The sequence below is a fragment of the Borostomias antarcticus genome (assembly GCF_949987555.1).
Source record: "Borostomias antarcticus genome assembly, chromosome: 3".
NCBI lineage: Eukaryota > Metazoa > Chordata > Actinopteri > Stomiiformes > Stomiidae > Borostomias > Borostomias antarcticus.
In genome coordinates, this window is record NC_140236.1 from 14,650,344 (window position 1) to 14,673,678 (window position 23,335).

Consider the following 23,335-nt stretch of genomic DNA (forward strand, 5'->3'; position numbering starts at 1 on the left):
TACTACCTTTGCCTTACTTACTATTTACTCTCAGATGATTCCCAGAACTCCAGTGGTTTCAGAGAAAGGGGAAGGGCATTTGCTTGTTGCCATGTTTGTGCAGCGTTGTCTCTGGCAACTTTCATGAACTACAGCGACTTCTCTCTCTGGACTCAATCGCTGTGAGTCAGTTCAACTTCAATCACAACTGTTGAATGAATGAATTAGCCTATATGTTGGAAGAACAACGTTTTAGTTTAATACCTAGTCAGCACTTTGTGTCTCACAATGAAAAGTGCTTTAGCCTATAAATAAAATGAATTATTATTAACAACATTACATAATAATAATTATAATTATAATAATAACAATGATGATGATGATGATTAATAATATTATTATTATTTTAACATTCCTACAGCACCTTTTAACCGTGTTTTAGAAGGTGTTTTATAAATAAAATGTATTTACTTATTATTAGGCTACTATAATAATAATAATAATTATTATTGTTGTTGTTGTTATTTAGACTTACTTCAGGGGTAGGTTAGTATGTTGTCTGTCTGTTGTCTCTGTTCTATATTGTGGCCTTTTTGTGAGAAAATGAATTAGCAAAGCACTAACAAAACACTTTTCAGTTGAGTGCAGTAAATCGAAAGCTTGAAAAGTGTCGCACGACACGTCCGCCAGTACATAGAGTGCCTCGAGAGAGGCAGTTACTGATACCGATAGTAAATTCAAAGTGAAAGCTGACTTGCCGGAACTTTGGGAACTTTGCGAGCAGGCTTCCTCTGTCATTGGTCACTGGCCCATTCTATTTGTCACAACTTCTGCTGTTCCAGCCCCTCCCCCACAGACAGACAGACATATACTGCATCTCACCAGAGCCCGCGTGCGTTACACACGTCTCTGAGGAGCGACGCTTTGGTCACCGACTTCGCGCAAGTTTTCAATCGAACTTTACATTTATTTAACGTGAATTATTTGCGGTTGCAGTTATACTTTTCATAATGCACTGTCTGAAACGTCTAAGGACTACTAATTCGGGAGTTTTACAACTACTTAAAAATGCTATTAATTCATCGCGAGTTGGTGGTGACAATGTCTTAAGGACCCAACCTGCTCAGCTGTTTTGTATGAACGCAGCATCACACATTCAACATCATCAAGCCGCGATGGACATGGATAATGCAGAATACAGGTAAGCCTAAAGGTTTACCTAACCATGGTTACCTAACTTACCTTACCTAAACCCTAACCATATGGTCGCTTCTCATTTTATATATGGAAGTATGCCTACACCAATAATAGTACTTGGCATATTAACTATTAATCAAAAGGCTGAGCTTATTAAATCATATTAAAGTGTGAAGATAGTATAGAAGATGTAGGCTACAGTATGCTACATGGGTGGATAGATGCCCATCTCCATTCTATAGGCTACCAAAACTGAACAGGCCCTTATACTCTACCACCCAATAAGAGAATTTGAAAAAGTGTGAAGCTGATTCTTGACAAACAGACCATCAGCTTAAAGTTGATATGTACATCCACACCCCAATAACCCTGATGCTGTCAGCCAAAATGTTGACACAGGAAACATGTAATCTGCCATAGTGTCCCTACTGTCTACACATTCTGATGGTGAGTGATGGTACAGTAGAAGTCATGTATCACAGCGCTGTAACGCATGCTGTTTGTTTTTCCAGGAGCAGGTTAGAAGACCTCCTCTTCTACGCCATCACTGAGGGCAAAGAGATGATCTCTGTCTCCCAGTTCATCTCTGTAAGTCACCTGTTACACCCCCCACACTAGCTAAGAAGACAAACCACCCTCTTTAGACTTTTCTGGAACACCTTCCCAGTGATAACTGTCGACAACGGCAATTGGTTGACTTTCCGCAAAGTACCTGAATGTTCAAAACAACATACTGCGCCACAACAGATTCCTAAAAGGACCTTTGACTGAGCTAAATTTTGAGGGCTGTAAGAGGAGATGAGACCGGAATTCATCACCAGCTACTGTAGCCTAAGGAGAGCCGCAAGTCTTATAGTGTGGAGGAAAGACCTTACATACATACTTGTTGGACCGAGAGCCAACATGGTCACAGTAGGAGCAGCCGCCCTTATGATTGTGTATTTCAGCCCTTGCTAGTCCACACAGGGATTGTTGGGCAATGATTATCCACAGTCATTCAGGCGTAGGCCCGTGCTCTAGTGGTGGATGGCAGCCGAGACCAGAGCCACAGACTGTTAAGAGACCGGCGCCTCTTTTCAAGTCCAAACACAACCTTGAGAACGTGACTCCCTCACGTGACGTGTTTGGGGCATGTCGGCCTCTGGTATGCTGGTATGCCTTTTCCACTCGCTCGCATGAATAATGGGTCAGTTCACGAGGAAGGCTCGGCCGCAGGAAAATCAACAGGCTCAAACAAACTCCCACTGACCTCAGTGTTCAGATCTGAAGAGACTGTGAGTTCACTCTCGCTGCTTTTACACGCTAACTCACACCTTCAGAGGATCGCGCGGCCTCCTCCGTGTGCATGCTCACGGGAGCGGTGCAGAGGTCTATTAAAAGAATGGGAGGCGTTTGTGCACGGCGCAATATTTGACAGGCCATTGGAAAGGCCACTGGAAAACAAAAACGGTGACCAGTCATGCCCCGCTTGACCGCGGCTCACATGATGTGGCGCTCGCCCCTCTGTGAGCCAAACCTCCGGGGACGTCCTGTGACCGTCGCATCTCAGACATCGTATCATGACCTCATAGGGAGCGCCGAAGCCTGCCGAGCCAAACGCCGGTGGCCGTAGGACCCTTTATGTCGTCCTCGGTGATGAGAGCTGGCAACGGTAACGGAAATGACGGTGGTCCAGAGATCCCTGTCGGTGGTTAGTCACACAACGCAGCTAAAACAAACGCATGACTCAAGAGAGAAAAGTCTGCACATTCCACTGAGGCACATCATGTAGATTCAGATTCAGATCTGTATTGGTCACATGCATACGTACGGTGTACAATCACAGTGAGATGTTGCTGCCGGTTCCGTGATGTGCTCAAAAGTTACAGATAGGCTAATTACATTACACAATTGACCAATTACACAAGAAATGTATTTACTGTATTATATCTATAGCATGTACATAACTCACCCTGTTATTTATCTATTCATACCCATATATAGCATGTACAGTATATAACCCATCCAGACCCTTATCTAGCCCATCTCAGCTAATTTTATACTTATAGAAAGGGTACTTATTGTGTAATTTGTGTTAATTTGCAAAATTGTAATTTTTGTAAGTTGTTCATTTTTAACTTGTTAATTTGTCATTTGGAAATTGAGTCTTAGAGTTTGTAGCATAATCTTGGAGCCGGCAGCAACATTTCACTGTGAATGTACATCGTACATTACATGTGACGAATAAAAAGAATCTTGAAATACAATCTATACAATACAGTATATGACACAGAGACCCGGTTTAGACTTGAAAATGCATTTTGGGTGATCAGATCAAGTGGACAGCGAGACACATCGCCGTTTACACCTGTGTCTGTCATGCGTCTCCAAATGTGTCCAGCTGACCACTTGTGTTCATATAGTAACCTTAGTAACTCACTCACTCCAGCCTCTGTGAGTGTCACACAGCTGTTCCATGTAAACAAATCAATAATCAGTCGGTTAGGCTTTGATCAGATTCAAAAAAGTGTGCATTTAAACAACCGAAGATTGTTTGAAGAACAAAAGTACATAATAGGACTAGTCCAACTGTTTCGATTGATAGGACAAAGTCGTTTGCAACTTGCAAAAGCGCGCAGGATAAGGCGAAAGAGGAGAAATAGGATCCTGCATTGATTACATGTTTTCCTGTTAAGTCTTTGCTGTGAAGGCCGGCTTCTACAGTGAAGAACATGTGCGTCTAGCCCGGTCGGACAGCTGGGACACACTGACATAGGAGTAAAACCAGTTGTGCTGCTGTCCTCCTGAGACGGGCCGTGTGCTCGGCCAATAACTGCACAGACAAACAAGCGTGATAGCTACGACCACGCACGGTACACGCGCACGTGCAAGCGCGCACGTGTGGCCAGACCCGATTCTAGTGGAGCGACCGACTGACAGAGCAACCGACTGACAGAGCGACCGGCTGACAGAGCGAGCTACGGAGCTGCTAGTCGGCACAGCTGATAACGAGGAGCCTCTCCCATGACGCAAGTCTGCAAGCTCGGCACACAAGGGCCCAGAAATAGGATATGGATTCTGATATCCTGTCTAGGAGCGACCCTCCCCAAGGGACCTACTGACAGACACTGCTACTGACTGACTGACTGATATTGACAGACACTGCTACTGAGAGGCACTACTACTAACAGACAGTACTACTAACAGACAGTACTACTAACAGACAGTACTACTAACAGACAGTACTACTAACAGACAGTGCTACTGACAGACAGTGAACTGTGTATGATGACCTGCCAATGTCCTCATCGTAGATACTGTGCTCTGTGTTTGATCCATAGTCCTATTTTGCATCAAATCAACAAAGCATTTCCCTCTCCTCCCCCCCTCCTCCCCCCTCCCGGCCTGCAGGCGTTGAAGAACACGGGTTTGTTGACGTCCGATCCCCGGCTGCGTCACTGCATGGCTCAGCTGCGCCAGTCCACGCGGGATTTCAACGGCCCAGTCATGATGAACCAGGGGCTGTTCAGGAAGTAAGCAGCGCTCCGTTTCCTGCTTGGCGTGACTGACCGGGATCCGCTAGGCCGCCGTTTGTTCCCCAGGATGCAGTCCTGATTTATCGCTTCTTTGTCCCTCTCTCTCCCTCTCACACACATGCACACACACACACACACACACACACACACACACACACACACACACACGCATTGATATTCTTTTGTAAACACAGAGGAACTTCCTCTTGATCAGCTTTGCATCATCCTCTAAAGCCATCTCAGACCCATGTAAGACGCTCGTACATGGACACAGGAATGGAGACAGGGAACATTCTAGAAGTTTCTGGAGAGCGCCAGAAGCGTAGATGGATGTACAGATCACAGAAGGTTAACCGCGCTGCGTGCTTTATTGCAGGCGCACACAACGATGTCTGTGCTGAGGTTAATGCAAGTCAAACATAGAATTACAGCGTCATAGTTTTATGGCTGACAGCTGTCTGCAACCTTAGCGCAACACAGTCACACACACGCACACATACAATGTACACACACACACACACACACGTACTGTAAGCACACACAGGCATGTTAACAGTGTTAGTGAGTTCTGGAGTTGTTGGCACACAGAGTATGACATCTGTGCAGGGCTTAAGTCTTGGAGGGGGCTAATAAAAGGGAGTTGGTCTCCAGACGGGGACAGTTGTATCAGAGGGCTCAACTTAGCAGCGGTCTTTGGGGGTGTCCAGGCCGCTGTCCAAACAGCATTAACTTCCTAAGTGGCGAAGCTAACTGGATGAGCGCAGCGCTGGTTCGTGCGCCAGCCTGTCAACAGTGGCGGGGTCACAGAGTCATCGTCGCCCCCCCCCCCTCGGATTTGAGCGAGCTCGGTTACAAAGAACAACAAGTCTCTCTCTCTCTCCCCGCTGTCTTTAGCTCGGACCGAGACTGCGATATTGTCGCCCCTCTCTCTCTCTCTCTCTCACTCTGAGAAAATACCAGTGGCCAGTCTAAATGGGTTTCTAGAAACCTGGTTTTGTATGAATTATGGAATCCCTCCATTACCCTCCCCAGTGAGAGTGCTGCATTAGAGAGGGCTGTGTGAAGGACATTTCAGCTCGGCTCGGCTATGACAGAATGTGAATGCCATTCTCTGAGATCACAGCAGGGCTTACTAAACATAGCGAATGTTAATCTAATGATGAAGGCGGGCGTGTTTACAAAATTGAAATCGCTTAGGCTGGCTGTTGGGGGAGTTTAATTGTGTTGTTGTTGTTGTTGTTGTTGTCGGCCAGTTTGACACAATCTGATTTCATCGTGGGATTACTTACGTAATCTTTAATAGGCGGTGGGGTCATAAATCAACTGCAAGGTACCGTAGACTACCGTGTCTCTGTTTATATGTCATCTATTAATGTGCCGGTCTGATATCTGTGTGTGTGTGTGTGTGTTCCAGGTGCGTGGGGAATAACATCACCCTGTTGACGCAGGCCTTCAGAAAGAAGTTCATCATCCCAGATTTCGAGGATTTTGTTTCTCACATTAACCAGCTGTACCACAGCGCCCAGCAGCAGGACGGGGGTCAGGTGAGTGACCGACCAAACGCTCTTGCACTCTCCTCAGACACGGACGTCCGTACAGCGTCGTGACACCGCTACGCCCCCTCAGGCTCTCTGTTCCACTGACTGTGTCGTCTTCCTGCAGGTAGCAGATTACATTCCCCAGCTGGCCAAGTTCAGTGCTGATCTGTGGGGGGTCTCTCTATGCACTACTGATGGACAGAGGTAAGATCGGACGAGTGTGTGTGTGTGTGTTTTTGTGTGTGTGTGTGTGCGTGCGTGTGTGTTTTTCTGTAAGTGTATGTGTGTGTGTGTGTGTGTGTGTGTGTGTGTGTGTGTGTGTGTGTGTGTGTGTGTGCGTATCACCCTACAGTACTTTCTATATTTACCCTCTCACCTCCCCCTACTCTGTGTCCTGAAGACATTCCGTGGGCGACACCAAGGTTCCGTTCTGTCTGCAGTCGTGTGTCAAGCCCCTGGAGTACGCCGTGGCCGTGCACGAGGTGGGCACCGAGCACGTGCACCGCTACGTGGGCAAGGAACCCAGCGGCCTCAAGTTCAACAAGCTGTCGCTGGACGAGGAAGGTGAGACATGCCAGGACTGGTCTGGGCTGGGCTGGGCTGGTCTGGTCTGGACTGGACTGGACTGGACTGGGCTAGGCTGGGCTGGGCTGGGCTGGGCTGGGCTGGGCTGGTCTAATCTGGTTTTGGCTGGTCTGGTCTAATCTGGTTTTGGGCTGGTCTGGTCTAATCTGGTCTAGGCTGGGCTGGGCTGGGCTGGGCTGGGCTGGGCTGGGCTGGGCTGGGTTGGTCTGGTCTGGTCTGGTCTGGTCTGGTCTGGTCTGGTCTGGGCTGGGCTGGTCTGGACTGGACTGGACTGGGCTAGGCTGGGCTGGGTTGGGCTGGGCTGGGCTGGGCTGGGCTGGGCTGGGCTGGGCTGGTCTAATCTGGTCTGGGCTGGGCTGGGCTGGGGTGGTCTAATCTGGTTTTGGCTGGTCTGGTCTAATCTGGTCTGGGCTGGGCTGGGCTGGGTTGGTCTGGTCTGGTCTGGTCTGGTCTGGTCTGGTCTGGTCTGGTCTGGGATGGGATGGGATGGGTTGGTCTGGTCTGGTCTGGTCTGGTCTGGGCTGGGTTGGGCTGGGCTGGGCTGGGCTGGGTTGGTCTGGTCTGGTCTGGTCTGGTCTGGTCTGGTCTGGGTTGGTCTGGTCTGGTCTGGTCTGGTCTGGTCTGGTCTGGTCTGGTCTGGGCTGGGCTGGGTTGGGCTGGGCTGGGCTGGGCTGGGCTGGGCTGGGCTCATCGAATAGGCCCCAGTCTTAGACTCATTGGTTAACCCTTGGAAAATGTTTGACTTGCTACGAAGATGAATGGCTCACTCTATATTAATAATGTGTTGTGCCAACTGGATTCTTCTGGAAGTCACACTCACCAGTGATGCCTATTACTCACTTCCTACTTACTTAACATCATGAGTCAACTTCCTGTAGATTGTGAAGTTGTACAGGTTCAACTAAGTTTCAGTCAGTTGTGTAATATTAGAGAAATTCATCTTTTTACCCCTCGGTTGATTGGGAAACAGTGGCAGTGCCAGCTCATTGATCAATAACTGACTGATTCTCTCTGAATGGAGCGAAGATAGAGCAGGAACAGGACATGAGATTAGATTTAGACTTCTTATCTTCTCAACCCTCCTTCCACCTGACGGTCCTAGACTGGTTCAGCCGGAAAACACGCAGGTCACACTGTGTACTCACGCTCAGGGGTTTACTCAACACTAGTCTGGAATGAAAACAAAACATGGGCATAAGGGCAGAGCCAGCGCCTTTCAAATCCCGCTGCTTTTTAACATAACATTGGGAGCGTATAGTCGGGACTAAGGGAAAAACGTATCCATCCTATTAAAGAAGAAAACTGTAACTACTCAACTAGGGCTGGGTTTTAAAAATCGATTCATCGATTCTGAATCGATTCATGAATCCCAAAATCGATCTTTTATTTAATGAATGAATGAATAAATGAAAGAATGAATAGTTAATTCATTCATTCAATGAATCATTCATTTTGGAAATCAGTATCGATACCCAGCCCTAGTATTGATGTGTTGCATAACTTTCCAGTCATGTAATTAAGGTTACAGCTAAAAAAAACAAACAGGTTTTAGTAACACTAACCAAATCGATATTGAATCGAATCGAATTGTGATAATCGATTCTGAACCTGGTGAATCGGAATCGAATCGATTCTTGAAATTTGAATCGATACCCAGCCCTATACCCAACTCTGTGTGAAGTGAGTTAACGTGGAAGAAAGTCCAAGTAGCCTAAATCACACTCAATACCAAATATGTCTACAGCTCACTCTAATGCAGGAGTCTTTAGAAAAGTGGAAAGCTGAGGTCAGTGACCAATCAGAGGCCTCTCCGCACAACCCACTCTCTGCATGAGCCAATCATCCTCATGTGCATAAAATCCAAGGGGCGAATTCACTAAAGCAAATTGCGCCCGCTAATTGCACCATTACATTGCGCGTCAGTTGCGCCAGCTATGTGCTCCGTTTTAAAAACCTATTCACTAAAGACATTGCGCTAATAATATCCCAGCGCAAACACGCCCATTCGGTGTTTGCGGCTGAGTGCAATTTGCTGCTGATATAGGAAATGACTATAAATACTGCGCATACAGCGCAAACAACTCGTATGCATATCATTGGACGATGGCAGACAGAAAAAGAAAGATACGATTTTCAGACAGCGAACTTGAAGGCCTCACGGACGAGGTTCAAAAACACAGCTTTCCGCAAAAAATATCACGACTGCAGCAAAAAATCATATTTGGGGTTTAATTTCCCAATCAGTCAGTGCCATTTGTGTGTGTAAACGCGGAAGACTGCAAACGGAGGTGGAATGATTTGAAAAGACGAACAAAGGAAAAATTGTCATTTTATGTTATGCAAGTTGCAGCACGATGATCTGGCATACTTTTGGGGGAGTGTATAACATTGCCCCGGCGGTACGATCTAGGCATCTAAACGGCTTTTCAGGATTCCAAATGTGCACTCAATCACAACGCGCATCCTGATGTGAGCCCAGTTGTACGCCGCCTCTACAACGTTGGAAGGATTACGCACGGGAGTCATCATCCATGGCTGAAGATGATACCTGCCGTCACCTATGATACAAAAGCAAAATATTTTCAAGACCATTCAAATAAAAAAAATATTGTGTAGGCTATGTTTTTATTTATTTATACCTATATCGGCCCCCAGCCGTTCAATGAACAGCTATAGGGAATGCGCAGTTTCGCGTATAGACTATTATACGCACAGTTTCGTGCTATGTAGGCTATTATAAATAAGTATTATTCATTGGGGGAGCTTGGACTCGCTGGGGACGGGTGGAGAGACGCATAGTCAACTGAGCCTCCCCAGACGCATCCTCCAGTTGGCTGAAGAGCTGCGCTCTCTGGTGTCCAAACAGCTACCGCGGTGGTTCTAGTGTTAAATCAAAAAGTGACCTTCTTCTAAATATTCTCTCACGAACAACATGCCTGGCATTGCGATGCCGAATTCTTCTCGCAACAATCACTGCTGCCATGATCAGTGGAAAGGCTGGCCATGACACCCCTTGCGCTTAAATACCACCACGTCTCTGAAAACGCAATTAATTTCACTTTAACTGCGTGAGGCAATTTGCGCCGATCTTTGTGAATTGGGCGGGTTTTGCAATAATGTTCATTTGCATAGAAAGGGGAACATTCTCCGCCCATATTACCTAATTTAAATATGAGCTAATAACACCGGCGCAGAGAAACGCAATGACGAACGCAACGCAGTTAACACCGTATTTCACCCTTTGCGAGGGCTTTGTGAATAGCAAACATAATTTTTGACTTATTTGCACAGGCTTTGCGTCAGGAAAAGCTGCGCAATCCTTTAGTGAATTCGCCCCCAAGAGTTTTTTCATTGGTGTCCACGAACATCAAGGTTTTTTCACTTCTGGGTGCTCAGATTAACACATACTGGAGGGGGTAAGCCTGTAACATTCTACAGTAGAAAGGAGCCATTGGTTTTTTATAGGTAAAGACGTACATCAGAACATGTGATCCACAAGGTCTAGTTTATTGGCGTTGGGAGGAGAGGTACATCCTGCTCCTCAGATATGGTCATATTAGGCCATGTTTACACATTGCTGAGTTCAACTTCAACTGGGCTCCCATCCAGAAGTAGTACATGATTACAGAGTATATATCTCCCCTCCCGGGAAACACGCTGGACTGAATAACATATACATCGTTCATTACCATCCAAAGCATCTGGTTTGTGTCTCACAGTCTCTGTGACCTAGAATCTTTAAATGACCCGCGACAGCATTGGTCAGAGTAATAACGGAAGATGGGATTCATAACGTTAGGGTTTCATGCACGTGATAGGAGTGATAGTTTATTGCTCTGACTGTGGAGTTCACTACACTAGTGACATGTTTCGGTTCCTTCCACAGATAAGCCACACAACCCCATGGTGAACGCTGGAGCCATAGTCATCAGCTCCCTGCTGAAGGTAAGAGGGTGTTCTAGTGTCACTTGTAGAACCCTAGCCTCGTGACCCCATCCCGACCTCACAAGCTCACTTTCAGTTTGCCTCCGCAGATCAGTCTGGAATTCCCCCCTATCTCCAACGATTATTCTCCAATTAAGTTTTGACCGGGCCAATCAGGGATCCGTGTTCTGACTGCTGTTCTTCCCCCCAGGAGAACGAAGCCCCTGATTGGAAGCAACGAGCAGTAATATTAACGTCAGTAGAATAAACACAGCCGTAAGGGCAGTATTGCAGAAATAGACTCAATAACAACGATTAAACAAGAACAAAAGTTGGCCATACGCACTGAGTTTCCCGGAGGAAAAGACGTAATTGCCGTTCTTAGGACTGGATTTGAAAAAAAAAAAAAAAAAAATGCTGATTGGTTGAAGGAGTTAAGTCCTACCACCCACAATAATGGTTCTAGACAGGGGGGAGGCCAGACTGAGCAGAGGAGAGAAACAGAATGTGAGCTCGCTAGATCAGGATGGTCTCACCAGGCTAGTAAAACCCTGCAGCGCTAATAACTAAAGCACCTTTTCATTTGCACACATGCACAGCTGTAGAAGCAAAAGCAGCCGACATAGATGATGATTAGATTTGCGTCTCTTGCCTAACAATAGCAATTTACTCTTGCTTATACAATCGACAACAATTGACTCTGCACAACTGTATACTTAAATGTTATTTAATTGCACTGCCTATATCATGGACACAGACACAGTCATCCATGATCGGATGGGATAAGTAGATGAGGATGATACCGATAGACCACTAGACCACGGATAGTAAATTACCAGTTTGGGAACCGTTAAATGTCTAGCTGAGTATCCAGGACTGGAATGAGGAACTGATTAGTACTGATAAGATATTGTAAGGACAAGCGATGACAAGAATTCCAGTGTACATACCTGTACCTGACCTGTACTTGTTACACATGGCAAATAAACTTTCTATTCTATTCTCTGCACACAAGTGCCGGAAACCAAATTAATATTCTCTTTTAATCTCATGTACCAAGTCAAGAGTGTGTCGTTGATGCGACCGCGGACGCTAATCTCTCTCACCCGACCTCATACACTCAGCCAATGGACACACTGCCCAATGCAGTGTGACCTGGATCGGCGCTATCTTATCACCAGCGGATTTCCCCTCGGCTGCCCTTATCAGCCAGGGTTGGACGTAGTCCAACACCCAGAGCGTGAGGAAGGGGCAGCTAGGGGCCAGGCTGATACAGACGTTAGCGGGCCGATATGGATGTTTATGGCGTTTCTCTGGTGTTTTCTGCTTGCTGGCTGCCTGTCTTAGCAGCTGACCGGGTGGAGATATCTCTTATCCCCGCGTCTCGCTCGGTGGGAGAGGAGAGATAGCAGGGGCGTGTCTCTCAGTTCGTCCAATGCGAGGACGGGGAGGAGAAGGCGTGTGTGCGGCGAGCGTCCGTATGTGTTTATGAGCTGAGGCATGTGTGCGGGGGCTCGGCGCGTGTAATCATTGACGACGATCGTGTCACTTAGGAGAAGGCGTGTTTGCGGGAAGTGTTTGCGTGTGTGCGTGTGCTGAGGTGTGTGTGTTTATGTGCTGAGGCGTGTGTGTGTTGTGTCAATCATTGACAGTGATCATGTCACTTAGGAGAACAGACAGAGATGGCAGATAGTTATTTTTAGCGTGATAGAACATGATGTGCGAGGATAGCAGACAAAACACTTTATATCCCCTCAGATCAATTGAGTGGAGCATTTGCCTATTTGAAAATCCACAGCAGACAAGTGGAAAGAACTGGACTATGTACTGTTTAGTATTCATTATTCACCTTATTTAACTGGCCACAGGCCATTTAATCCTGAGTCTTAGATCACTGACAGAGCGTCGAGTCAACAGCTCGGGGTAACATTTACTGTAAGTTTATATTTGGCCTTTGGGGGCAGAGACACCCAGCACAGGACCTGCCCTTTTTGGTGACTTAACGACTTGGCGATAACCTTTCACTGGACCCTGCAATTCAAGCAGGGCAATAATCTGCCAGGAGTTGGAATCCCACATCGCAGTCTTCACATAACCACCACATGAACAGACAAGACTCACACACTCACACACTGACTCACGCCTCGCCTAAAACACCTCAACACTGCCCCCTCGCCTAAAACACCTCAACACTGCCCCCTACAGAGGCTGAGCAGCTCCACTGGCCGCAGCATACTTGGTTCTGTCAAGCATGGAAGGAATTGATAAGAACTAAATCATTTTTATCTTTTTATTTTTTTACAGCCGGGTGCAAATAAGGCAGAGAAATTCGACTATGTGAGTACCTCTGAAGATTTCAGAGTTTTGGCTCTGTTCAACTTTTCTGTATGGATCGATTATTAAATATAATTTGCATTAAATATAATGTGTTTCTGACATCTGTCCTTTGTAGATAATGGAATTCTTGAAAAGGATGGCTGGTTCTGAGTATGTGGGCTTCAGCAATGCGACGTGAGTGTCATTGTCTGTCACACTGTACATCATACTACATTTCATGGTGTGATATTCAGCTTATTATTGTTATTGTTTTTTGTATTTGCATTTTTTGTATTGCATTTGCACTGTCCTATGTCGTCTGCAACAGCGTATGCCTTAACCCTAGTCAAATTCCTAACATGTGTGAACCATATACATGGCTAATAACCAGACCTTAAACAGATTTTGAACTTGATATTGTCTTTCCTTCACAGATTTCAGTCAGAGAAGGAGACCGGTGACCGAAATTTTGCGATAGGTTATTACCTCAAGGAGAAAAAGGTGAGTGAGTGTTTGGGTTGAGTCGGTGTAACACACGCTGCTATTAAGAACGGTAGCGTTGGTTGTTCTGCGATGTTCATGTGTGTGACTGTGTCCTTCTCTCCCTGCGCCCCCAGTGCTTTCCTGACAACGCAGACATGATCGACGCCCTTGACTTCTACTTCCAGGTGAGGCCTGTGGCTTCACTTCCCTTTAGGAAGGACATGTTTTCACCTTTACAAACACGTCAAAACTCTTAGGACCCTTTCACACCTACATTGTTTAGTCCGGACTTTCCGACTTTCCAGTTTGATCCGAACCAAATTGACAGGTGTGAAACCTCCTGGACCATGGTGCGCAGATCAAACACTCGGTCTTTGGTCCGACCTCAAGAGGTGGTCTCGGCTCGAACCAAGGTTCGCTGCTGCCTAATGTGAAATCAAAGGTTCGCACTTTCGGATCAAACAGACGCGCGTGCATCCACAAACCAATCAGTGTCAAGTATAGGGAGACACACCCCCATGCAAGCGATGACGACATAATGTAGGTCTGCCACCAAAAATCCTTTTGGTCCGCTGGTGTGAAAGCAAAAGTTATGGAACTAATCAATAAAAAAGAACAAATGTGAAAGCGCCAAACAGGATTGTGGTTCGGACCTTGGTCCAGACCTTTAGGTGTGAAAGCGTCCTTAGCCGTGCGTACTGTGCCCTTAGCCGTGTGTACTGTGCCCTTAGCCGTGCGTACTGTGCCCTTAGCCGTGCGTACTGCGCCCTTAGCCGTGTGTACTGTGCCCGTAGCCGTGCGTACTGCGCCCTTAGCCGTGCGTACTGCGGCAGAGGCGTCACATCCTTCTCTCCCCATCCAGCTGTGCTCCATCGAGGTGACGTGTGAGTCGGGCAGCGTCATGGCTGCCACCCTGGCCAACGGGGGGATCTGTCCAATCACAGGCGACCGCGTGCTGAGCGCCGAGGCCGTCCGGAACACCCTGAGCCTCATGCACTCCTGTGGGATGTACGACTTCTCTGGACAGTTCGCCTTCCATGTGAGTCACAACACATACAGGCAGAGGCTGGTTATTAATGATGCCCCAGTCATACGACAACACTGGCTCAATAATACTACTGTAAGTGCAGTATCACACTCAACCTTTGGTCTCTCTGTTTGTCTGTTTGTGTTATCAGGTGGGTCTTCCTGCCAAGTCCGGTGTGTCGGGGGCAGTGCTGCTGGTGGTTCCTAATGTTATGGGAATGATGTGTTGGTCTCCCCCGTTAGACCGAGTGGGGAACAGCGTCCGAGGCATTCATTTCTGTCAGGTATGCAGTCAAGCAGGTTTTCATCTATACTACCACTACTGTACCTGAGGTCTGGTTGGACATTAGAGTGCTTCTCCAGCGCATAACAGTCGGGTCAAAATTAGACTCACCAGCACGTCCACTGGACAGCTGTTTAACGTTACCGATACAACTGGGCTCTGTTTTCTCTGGCTCATCTAATCCACAAACATGAGCGTCCGGTCCAGTCGGTCAGTCTTGCTGTGGCACGTCCATGCCTGGAGACGAGCGAGAGCAAGATGACAAGAGGCTGCAGCATGAAAAGGACAAGCGAGGGACTGGACTGACCAGGGAAACCAGTCTAGTGACAACAGTGTGTCTGTCTACTGTGCCAGGTCTCTGACGCGTGAAGGAGTTTATTTTGTGCAAAGCTGTTGTTGCCAGCTCATCTGACCCATGTCAAGAGATTAGCTATTCTCAACCCAGGTTTCCTACTTCAAGATTCAGACAGACTATTGTCAAAGGTAACATAGAATATAGCTGTAGTAGGTTATTAACTCCAACAATGGTTTTATGAATATAATCATCTACTCTACATAAACAGCTTTTTCATTCAGCCTTTATTTACAGTAGGATTCTCAGAGAAGCAACGGGGCTGACCCTCATTTACAGCGAGGCGAGATATGCATGAAAACAACTACAAATCAACAAAGATTAACAAACAAAAACAACTTTAGAACAACTAAATCAATTAAAAAAGTTAAACATTTTTAATAAACATAATTAATAAACATTTAAGCTACCATTGCTAATACAATTATACAGATCAACTGACAAAATCAATTAAAACAATTCCAGGCAGGCAATGGACGGCTAGCAAGCAGCAATTTCCTAAAGCCTCTAAGAGGTATAAGAGTATTCAGATTTACAGGAAGTCATGTTGCAATGCAGGAGAATGATGAATGAGTAGCTGCTCTGACGCTGAGAGCAGTTTTATCAGGGTCATTCCTGGCTCAGCCGGTCGCTGGACTAGAGCGCGTTGGAAACTGGCCACGCTTCCATTTTCACATAGATGAGATAAAAGAAGGTTGTTGTTTGATCAAGGCTTTATAGAGTAGACATACAGACACCAGTGACCATCTCTCAGTCAGAGAAAATACGCCAGCACTGGGGGGCATCATGTGCAACATGAACCAAAGATGAATATTCAAACTGAATTTCACTCAATTTGGAAAAGGTTTATTTAGTGAATTAGACGTGGCTAATTACTACTTCAACACACAACACTGTAAATCTAATTTCAAAACTGTAAATGATGCACATTCGCTCGCATGCCCAGTCGAACCCTTGGTCCAACCTTCCCATCTGTACCCATGGGAACTGGGAAGGTTTAAATATCAGAAACCCTGCACAGTGGAAGGTTTGGTTTGAGAGCGGTCGTTTGATAGTGTGTTTATCTGACCTGGAAGGTTCCGTTTGAGAGCGGTCGTTTGATAGTGTTTATCTGACCTGGAAGGTTTAGTTTGAGAGTGGTCGTTTGATAGTGTGTTTATCTGACCTGGAAGGTTCCGTTTGAGAGCGGTCGTTGGATAGTGTTTATCTGACCTGGAAGGTTTAGTTTGAGAGCGGTCGTTTGATAGTGTGTTTATCTGACCCGTGATCAGGAGCTGGTTTCCCTCTTCAACTTCCACAACTACGACAACCTGAAACACTTCACCAAGAAGCTGGATCCACGGCGCCAGTTCGACGATGACCGGGTGAGCTGAACGCACCGGCTACCTCATCCTCAGACACCTTGAACTGGCCACGTCTACTATAGTCTGACTCACAGGATGTAGGTTTTTGGCATAAGCCTCTCATTGGCGCCGGCTATTTCTCTCGCCACCAATCAGATTCAATCCCCCCAACCCAAGACGATTGTGATTGGTTGAAATATTTTTTTCCCCCTATCCCAGAATAATAATGGGTTGCAACCAGACTTTCTCCACAGCTAGTCTAAAACGAGATAGGCCTGTCTGTGCGACACTGTCCACCGTGCTACACCATTCTCAGTAGCGTTCCTCTGTCCTAACTACCCATGATGCTGCTTTTCGTCCAATCAGAACAAGTCTGTGGTGAACCTGATGTTCGCGGCCTACAGCGGAGACGTCTCTGCCCTGAGGAGGTACAGTACAGTCACTCTCAGACACGCTGACGTCAAGGAGGAGGCTACTGTTCATATCTATGTTGTTCCCTTTGTTTGTCCAGCCTACGGCAGACAGTTCATTTGGGCTGTTCACAGCGCCTTTAAATCAGGAAACACGCTGAGCCATCTGGCATTTTAATTAGCCTTTTACTGAACTCTCCCCTCTCTCTCTCCTTCTCTCTCTCCCTGTCCTCTATCCATCCCTCTAGGTTTGCCCTCTCTGGCGTCAACATGGAGGAGATGGATTATGACTCTCGCACGGCGCTGCACGTCGCTGCAGCTGAAGGTAGATTTATATGGTAATTTATGGTAATAAGAGCATTGATGACATTGCATGTGTATAGCAGGGTATAGAAGCTAGTCAAATGTCTCGTTAATTTCATGATATGAACAAACTGAGGGGATAACTTTCTTCACAAACTCAATCCTATAATAATGTGGATTTATCTGACCCTTTGTTTAGGTCATGTAGAGGTGGTACTCTTCTTAACAGAGACGTGTAAAGTGAACCCCAATGCCAAGGACAGGTAGGTGTCATCTACTACTGCACGTCTTTCAGGAGAATTCACTAAAGCCGGGCTCAGACTACAGGATTTTTGGGCCGATTTATCCCCGATTCACCCCTCCCGACAATAGGAGGAGAAATCTGTTCTGGAACGTTGGTTGGGGCCGATGATCAGCCCAGATTATCTTGTAATGTGAGGGGTTTACAGATCCAATCTTATACCTCCCGATCGGCTCGCAGACCCATCGGGGCAGCCCCTATAATATCAAACATGTTTGATATTTAAGATTATGTATGTCCCGACTTTACAAGTGAGACGGCGAGACCAGTGGTTCGTTGCTCCCTCGGGCACGATAAGATCCTGTAGTGTGTGATGAGCCGTTATTTTCAAATCTTGCCGTGTGTGCTTGTTTGAGATGCGCAAGAAGAATATCTGTTAAGATTCTCCTTATGTGCGTGATGTAACCCGATTTCGAAATTGGTTAGGATTTTAAATATCCTGTAGTGTGAGCCCGACATAATTAGTCATTGAAGTGACTGTAAATTTAGTTTGAAATAATAAAAATGCATTTTTGATGTCATAGTTTAGTGTCTCATTTATTGTCTCATCCACTAATCTGAGTGAAAATAAACATTCAGAACTGAAAACCTAGTTCAAAAACAGCTCGTTTTGCTGTTTAGACCATTTCTCAAGACTGTCCAATCAACGCATCACTGTACGCATCACAATGCATGCCAAGTAGGGCCTCTTGACATCATCAGGCCGTTTTAAAAAATCAGGAAAATTCTCGGAATTCACTTAACAGTCATTCACTTCCTCGTCTCCCCCTCTGTGCTCTGATAGGTGGGGAAACACCGCGATCGATGATGCGGTGCAGTTCGGCCGGGATGAGGTGGTGACGATCCTGCAGGAGTACCAGCACATGTACCCCTGCACTGGCCCCCAGGCCGACCCAGACGATCAGGCCAAGCCGCTCACGCTAGACACACTGAAGGTTGTGGTTTGAGAACAGTTAGAAAGATGCCTTCAGCTTTATTGTAAACATAAAGGATTATGCATTGAGAAGCATGAAGAGGGAATGAGTGATTGTCATGAGGTAGACCCACAGGTCAGTCTCTAAACACTTCACTTGACTAGAGAATGAGGTCATTCTCACAGCTTTCGTTGCTAAAACTGGGTGGAAATAACAAAAAAACGGCATGGCAGGAGCAATCCAAGAGATAAAAAAAAAAAAAAACTGCATTGCAGACCCAATTCAAAATCTTTAGGGCGTAGGTTTGTTAAGGTTTGAACCAATCCAAAGTCTTTAGGGCATAGGTTTGTTCAGGTTTGAACCAATCCAAAGTCTTTAGGGCGTAGGTTTGTTCAGGTTTGAACCAATCCAAAGCAGCAGGCGCTGGTTTTAGCGGTGGTTCTCGAAATATAGAAATCCTCAGATGATTGGTCGGCGGTGTTTTCCGATTGTCTCGTATGGAGACTGGTTATGAGGTTACACACAGAGCATCATGTTCTGGACCTGCGTGACTGACTGTGTGACTGTTGGGAATCCTCCCCACGAGGGGGTATCATGAGAGAAAAGGGCTTCACATCTGCCCCTTTGCTGCACATGAAAGCAATGAGTGCTATCATGTTGTGGAGGTAGTAAAGTCATGACTGAGGGATGTAGTGCTATCATGTTGTGGAGGTAGTAAAGTCATGACTGAGGGATGTAGTTCTATAATGTTGTGGAGGTAGTAAAGTCATGACTGAGGGATGTAGTTCTATCATGTTGTGGAGGTAGTAAAGTCATGACTGAGGGATGTAGTGCTATCATGTTGTGGAGGTAGTAAAGTCATGACTGAGGGATGTAGTGCTATCATGTTGTGGAGGTAGTAAAGTCATGACAGGGATTTAGTAGCAACACTTGGAGATTGAGACTGCGACAAGTGGTCTGCTGTTGTCATGGGTTTGGCCATGATAACCACAGCCCACCCTGGGAAGTCAAATGTATATATTAGCACACTGAAATGCCACTGTGATGCACATTTTATGTATATATACTTTGTGTCTAGTGTTTGTAATTAATTTATTTATGAAACTTAATGAATTGCTTTCATTGATCAGAGGCAACATTGATATTTTCTTTGGACAAGTTAGAAATATAATATATATCAGAGTAAAAAAAAAAACTATTTTTACATGGGTCTACCTCAACATAAAGTTTGTATTATTTAATGATTATTGCCAAAGATTGAGGAATCGCAGCTTGTATTTGGTATGAATATATTTTTTCATGTCATCGTACAGCAGGTCGAGAGCAGATTGTCTCGCATCCGATCGGGAAGCCAGTCATTTAGGTGGTCTATTTCGCTGTTTTGATACATTTTAATCAAAGATGAAGGGAAAAGCTTTCTTAAGACTTTGTTATTTTTATTGGTTTTCGACTTGCTGCTGTTAAACAAACTGTTTCCTAAAGTTCACTTTTCGATGTGAGCTTCAATTCCTTAAATTAAAACTTGTTCCATTTTTGCTGTAAATAAACTCAAATCAAATATGAATCATTTGGTTTTATTTTATTAAACAGTATGGTTTTATTTTATGAAACAGTATGGTTTTATTTTATGAAACAGTATGGTTTTAATTTAGAAACAGTTTAAATACATTTCATATTAAAGCAAGCCTCATCTCCCAACATACAGAACTATACATACTGTCTGCATCAGTATATCGCCGTACAAAGATAGATGAGGTAATGATATAAAACTCAGCTTTTGGGATGAGTTTGCCTGAGGCCCTATGAGGACCAACTCTCTGCACCTGTTCAAAATCAGACCAAAAAACACTTCAGCTTTGAAAGACAAACATTGCTTTTCAAGGGTTGTTCAGCTGCATAGCTCCATGCACGTCCTCATCCCTGGCTCCTCCCCCCCACCACCAACACACCCCCCCACACCCCACTCTCCATCCCAGCTCCCCCCCCCCCCCACCACCAACACACACCCCCACACCCCACTCTCCATCCCAGCCACGTCACAACAGAGACACTTCACTTCAAGTTCTGGGGCTCCTCGAGGCCGGAGTGAGTGAGCAGCTCTCCGTCCCACAGAGCGAAGGCAGGGCAGAGCGGGCCCCTGAACCGGGCCTTGATGGTGTGGATGACCTGGTGTTTCCGGATGTCCACCAGCGCCAGCGTGCCGGCTTCGTAGTCCAGCAGGACGCCCACGCGGTCCGGTTTCCCCACCACAGCCACCGGCACCATCTTGTTGGTCGTCATGGCGAACCACTTGCGCTGGACGTAGCCGAACACCCAGGAGGAGCTGTTGGTGCCGACGCAGTCGTCTCGTGACATCAGCGTGTCGGCCACGCCCACGCGAAACTCCTGGGACCTCTTAACGGTCACCTCCCAGTAGTGGCGTCCACCGGTGATCTGCCCGTCCCCGAACACGACGGCCCATTCGCGGAAGCGCTCCTGGGTGTGCTGGACGCGGCTGGGGTCCAGGCCCAGGATGCGGTAGATGACGCCCGTGTCTTTCTTGAACAGGTCCAGACTACTGTGCGCGGTCCTCTCGTCCAGCTTGAAATGGAGGTCTAGGAAGAATAACAGTTATGCCATCATCAACTTTAGGCCTGTCCATGACTCTAAATTTCGTGAGTCGAATCAGATTGCCTATTCAAACCAGAGATTCGACCCCCCCCCATATTTCTAATGTTAGTCTGAGGGGAGACCGCGGGAGTCGGGACAGCTGTCAAACTAACTCAAACTCGCAGGCAGCACAAAAGACGCTTGTTTTTCTTGCTAAACATGAATCATCTAGCCCACAGTGTCCATCTAGCTTCCTTCAGATACCCCCATGTTTTATGCCGTGTTTCCCATAGCCTACATTGTTGGGCGATTTGAAGATATATAGTCTCCTCAACTGCGCATTTGAAAGTGTGCGCGAATAGGCTCTGCGTTGGGCAGCAGTCAACATGGAAACATTTTTGCGGCTCAATCTCTCTATCGGAACTTTTTTTTTTTTCCAGCGGATATCTTAGTCACAAGATACAAGATCATCGATCTAGGAAAGCATTTTTGTGTTGTGATATTCCATTTGGGAAATGCACGTGATTGCTAGCGCACAGTAGACTAGGCGCACAACGGAGGGGAGAAGGATTCCCTGCCTTCCCTCCGCTATAGGCTATCAGTCTTAAGTCTCATTTTACTGCACAACAAATAGCTACAGTAATAGCCCTAGATCTAAAACGAATGATTGGCCTGTCCTTTTTAAATCACAAGGCAAATGAATTGTCTTAGCCCATCAGCGCATCTTGACAGTGGAGTAAAAAACGACTGCTCAACTTAAAGAATCTCAGTCGACTTAAAGGCCCTACGAGGAGTTTCGGGAAGTGTAGGTTTTCCGCCCAAAAAGGCCACATTTCCCAGTAGCCTCCCCGCGCACTGTCGTAAACCTTAGCTACCTGAGCCGGGTGTTTTGAAGACGGAATGATCGCCACTGACGAGGTAATTACATAGGTCTTACTAGTAATGTTACTTTTGACAATATATAACGCTCATATTTAAATTATCTTAAGTCTTGTCGGCGCCGTAGGCTACTGCAGTAAATCGTTTTGTCATTCCAAGGAACTTCTGGACGACCCGACCACGAAATAATAATCTAAAAATAAACTACATACAAGAAATGACATTTGTCGAAAATGGACACATAAACAAGTGTGGGTAATGTAGATTCACCCACATTCAAATTAGACTGTTTCGTAACCAAAAATAAACTCCTCGGGGTACCTTTAAAGGTGGGATAGGTAGTTTGCTTTTGGCTTTATTTGGTAAAATGAGCATAATATCCTTTCAGCTATCGGTAACAAAAGTGCTCTGAGAATAAACTTGGATCTCTGTGTTTACCGCTGCCTCTGTATTTTGGATTCAAAGAATGCACCGCGCCCGAATGTATTGACCAATCAGGGTATCTATCTCGCCACACCTACCAGTCATGTTTGGAGGGAGGGACTACATCATGATTGACAGGAGGGAGGGGCGGGTTCTTTTGAAAAAGATGACCAAACGGAGGCCTTGTTGATGTCAAACTACCTAGTACCTACCCCATATTTAAGGGTCGCCGACTGATTCGACTCGTCGACTTTCAGGGGACAGCCCTAAGCTTGCAATAGATCCCTACAATGCAGAATGTCCCAGCAGACAGTTAGCAGACACAGAAGAAATGTCGGAAATGTATGCCTAAATGTCCTAACCACGATGACTGCATCCACATTTCAGATTAAAGAGACAATGCGGTGCCATCAACTAGCAATACCACAATGTCCTAATCAGTTGCGTTAGCTGGCTAAATTGTAACCAAGTGGGCTATGGTTAGCCTACGGCTTTGAAGATGAACCGCATCATAAATTGTCCCAATTCCTGCCGCTGATTGTAACGGTAAACTACACATGGTGTGCATATCTTACGTGACGTAACCATAATAATGCAAAAGAAACGGACTTAATGTCGTTAAATAATGGTACATAAATAATAGCGTAGACCTACATGCGAACGAATCGAGATGTGTGTAAACACATGTGGGCGCGCCAGGCAACGATAGGAGTCATTAATACAATGCAATCCTCTGGCTGACCTTTGGGCTACTTTCTATGAGCTGAAGGAAAAGGCCAAGCAATGAGCCAGTCTCTCTACTATGGCTACTGGTTATGTGTTTACGGTAATACAATTCCACTCACGGTTTCCAGTCGCTCTAGTGATGTACCACCTTTGTGCTGGCGAAAATGTTTCTCGCGTCTGTCTGAAAGGCTGATTGCAAGTTCGACCTGCCAAGCGACAGACCCGTAGCAAGCCCAGGGGCACCGCCAT

General features: G+C 46.1%; 2 protein-coding genes across 2 annotated transcripts; one reads left to right on the plus strand and one right to left on the minus strand.

Annotated features, from left to right (window-relative positions):
* Nucleotides 1-944: 944 nt before the first annotated feature.
* Nucleotides 945-19,989, plus strand: LOC311329703 (glutaminase kidney isoform, mitochondrial-like). The gene is made up of 18 exons (XM_084461600.1): nucleotides 945-1,180; nucleotides 1,689-1,764; nucleotides 4,567-4,688; nucleotides 6,106-6,235; nucleotides 6,354-6,433; nucleotides 6,630-6,793; nucleotides 10,701-10,759; nucleotides 13,043-13,075; nucleotides 13,191-13,249; nucleotides 13,489-13,555; nucleotides 13,672-13,722; nucleotides 14,400-14,576; nucleotides 14,716-14,847; nucleotides 16,470-16,562; nucleotides 16,908-16,969; nucleotides 17,200-17,276; nucleotides 17,454-17,517; nucleotides 18,340-19,989. The coding sequence occupies exons 1-18, from the start codon at nucleotides 990-992 to the stop codon at nucleotides 18,500-18,502; spliced, it is 1,800 nt and encodes a 599-aa protein (XP_084317726.1). The 5' UTR covers nucleotides 945-989; the 3' UTR covers nucleotides 18,503-19,989.
* A 511-nt stretch (nucleotides 19,990-20,500) lies between these two features.
* On the minus strand, nucleotides 20,501-23,335 carry spryd4 (SPRY domain containing 4; the record flags this gene model as incomplete). Its single annotated transcript, XM_084436051.1, has 2 exons — nucleotides 20,501-21,063; nucleotides 23,206-23,335. 2 exons carry the CDS (start codon nucleotides 23,333-23,335, stop codon nucleotides 20,522-20,524), a joined length of 672 nt encoding a protein of 223 aa, XP_084292177.1. The 3' UTR covers nucleotides 20,501-20,521.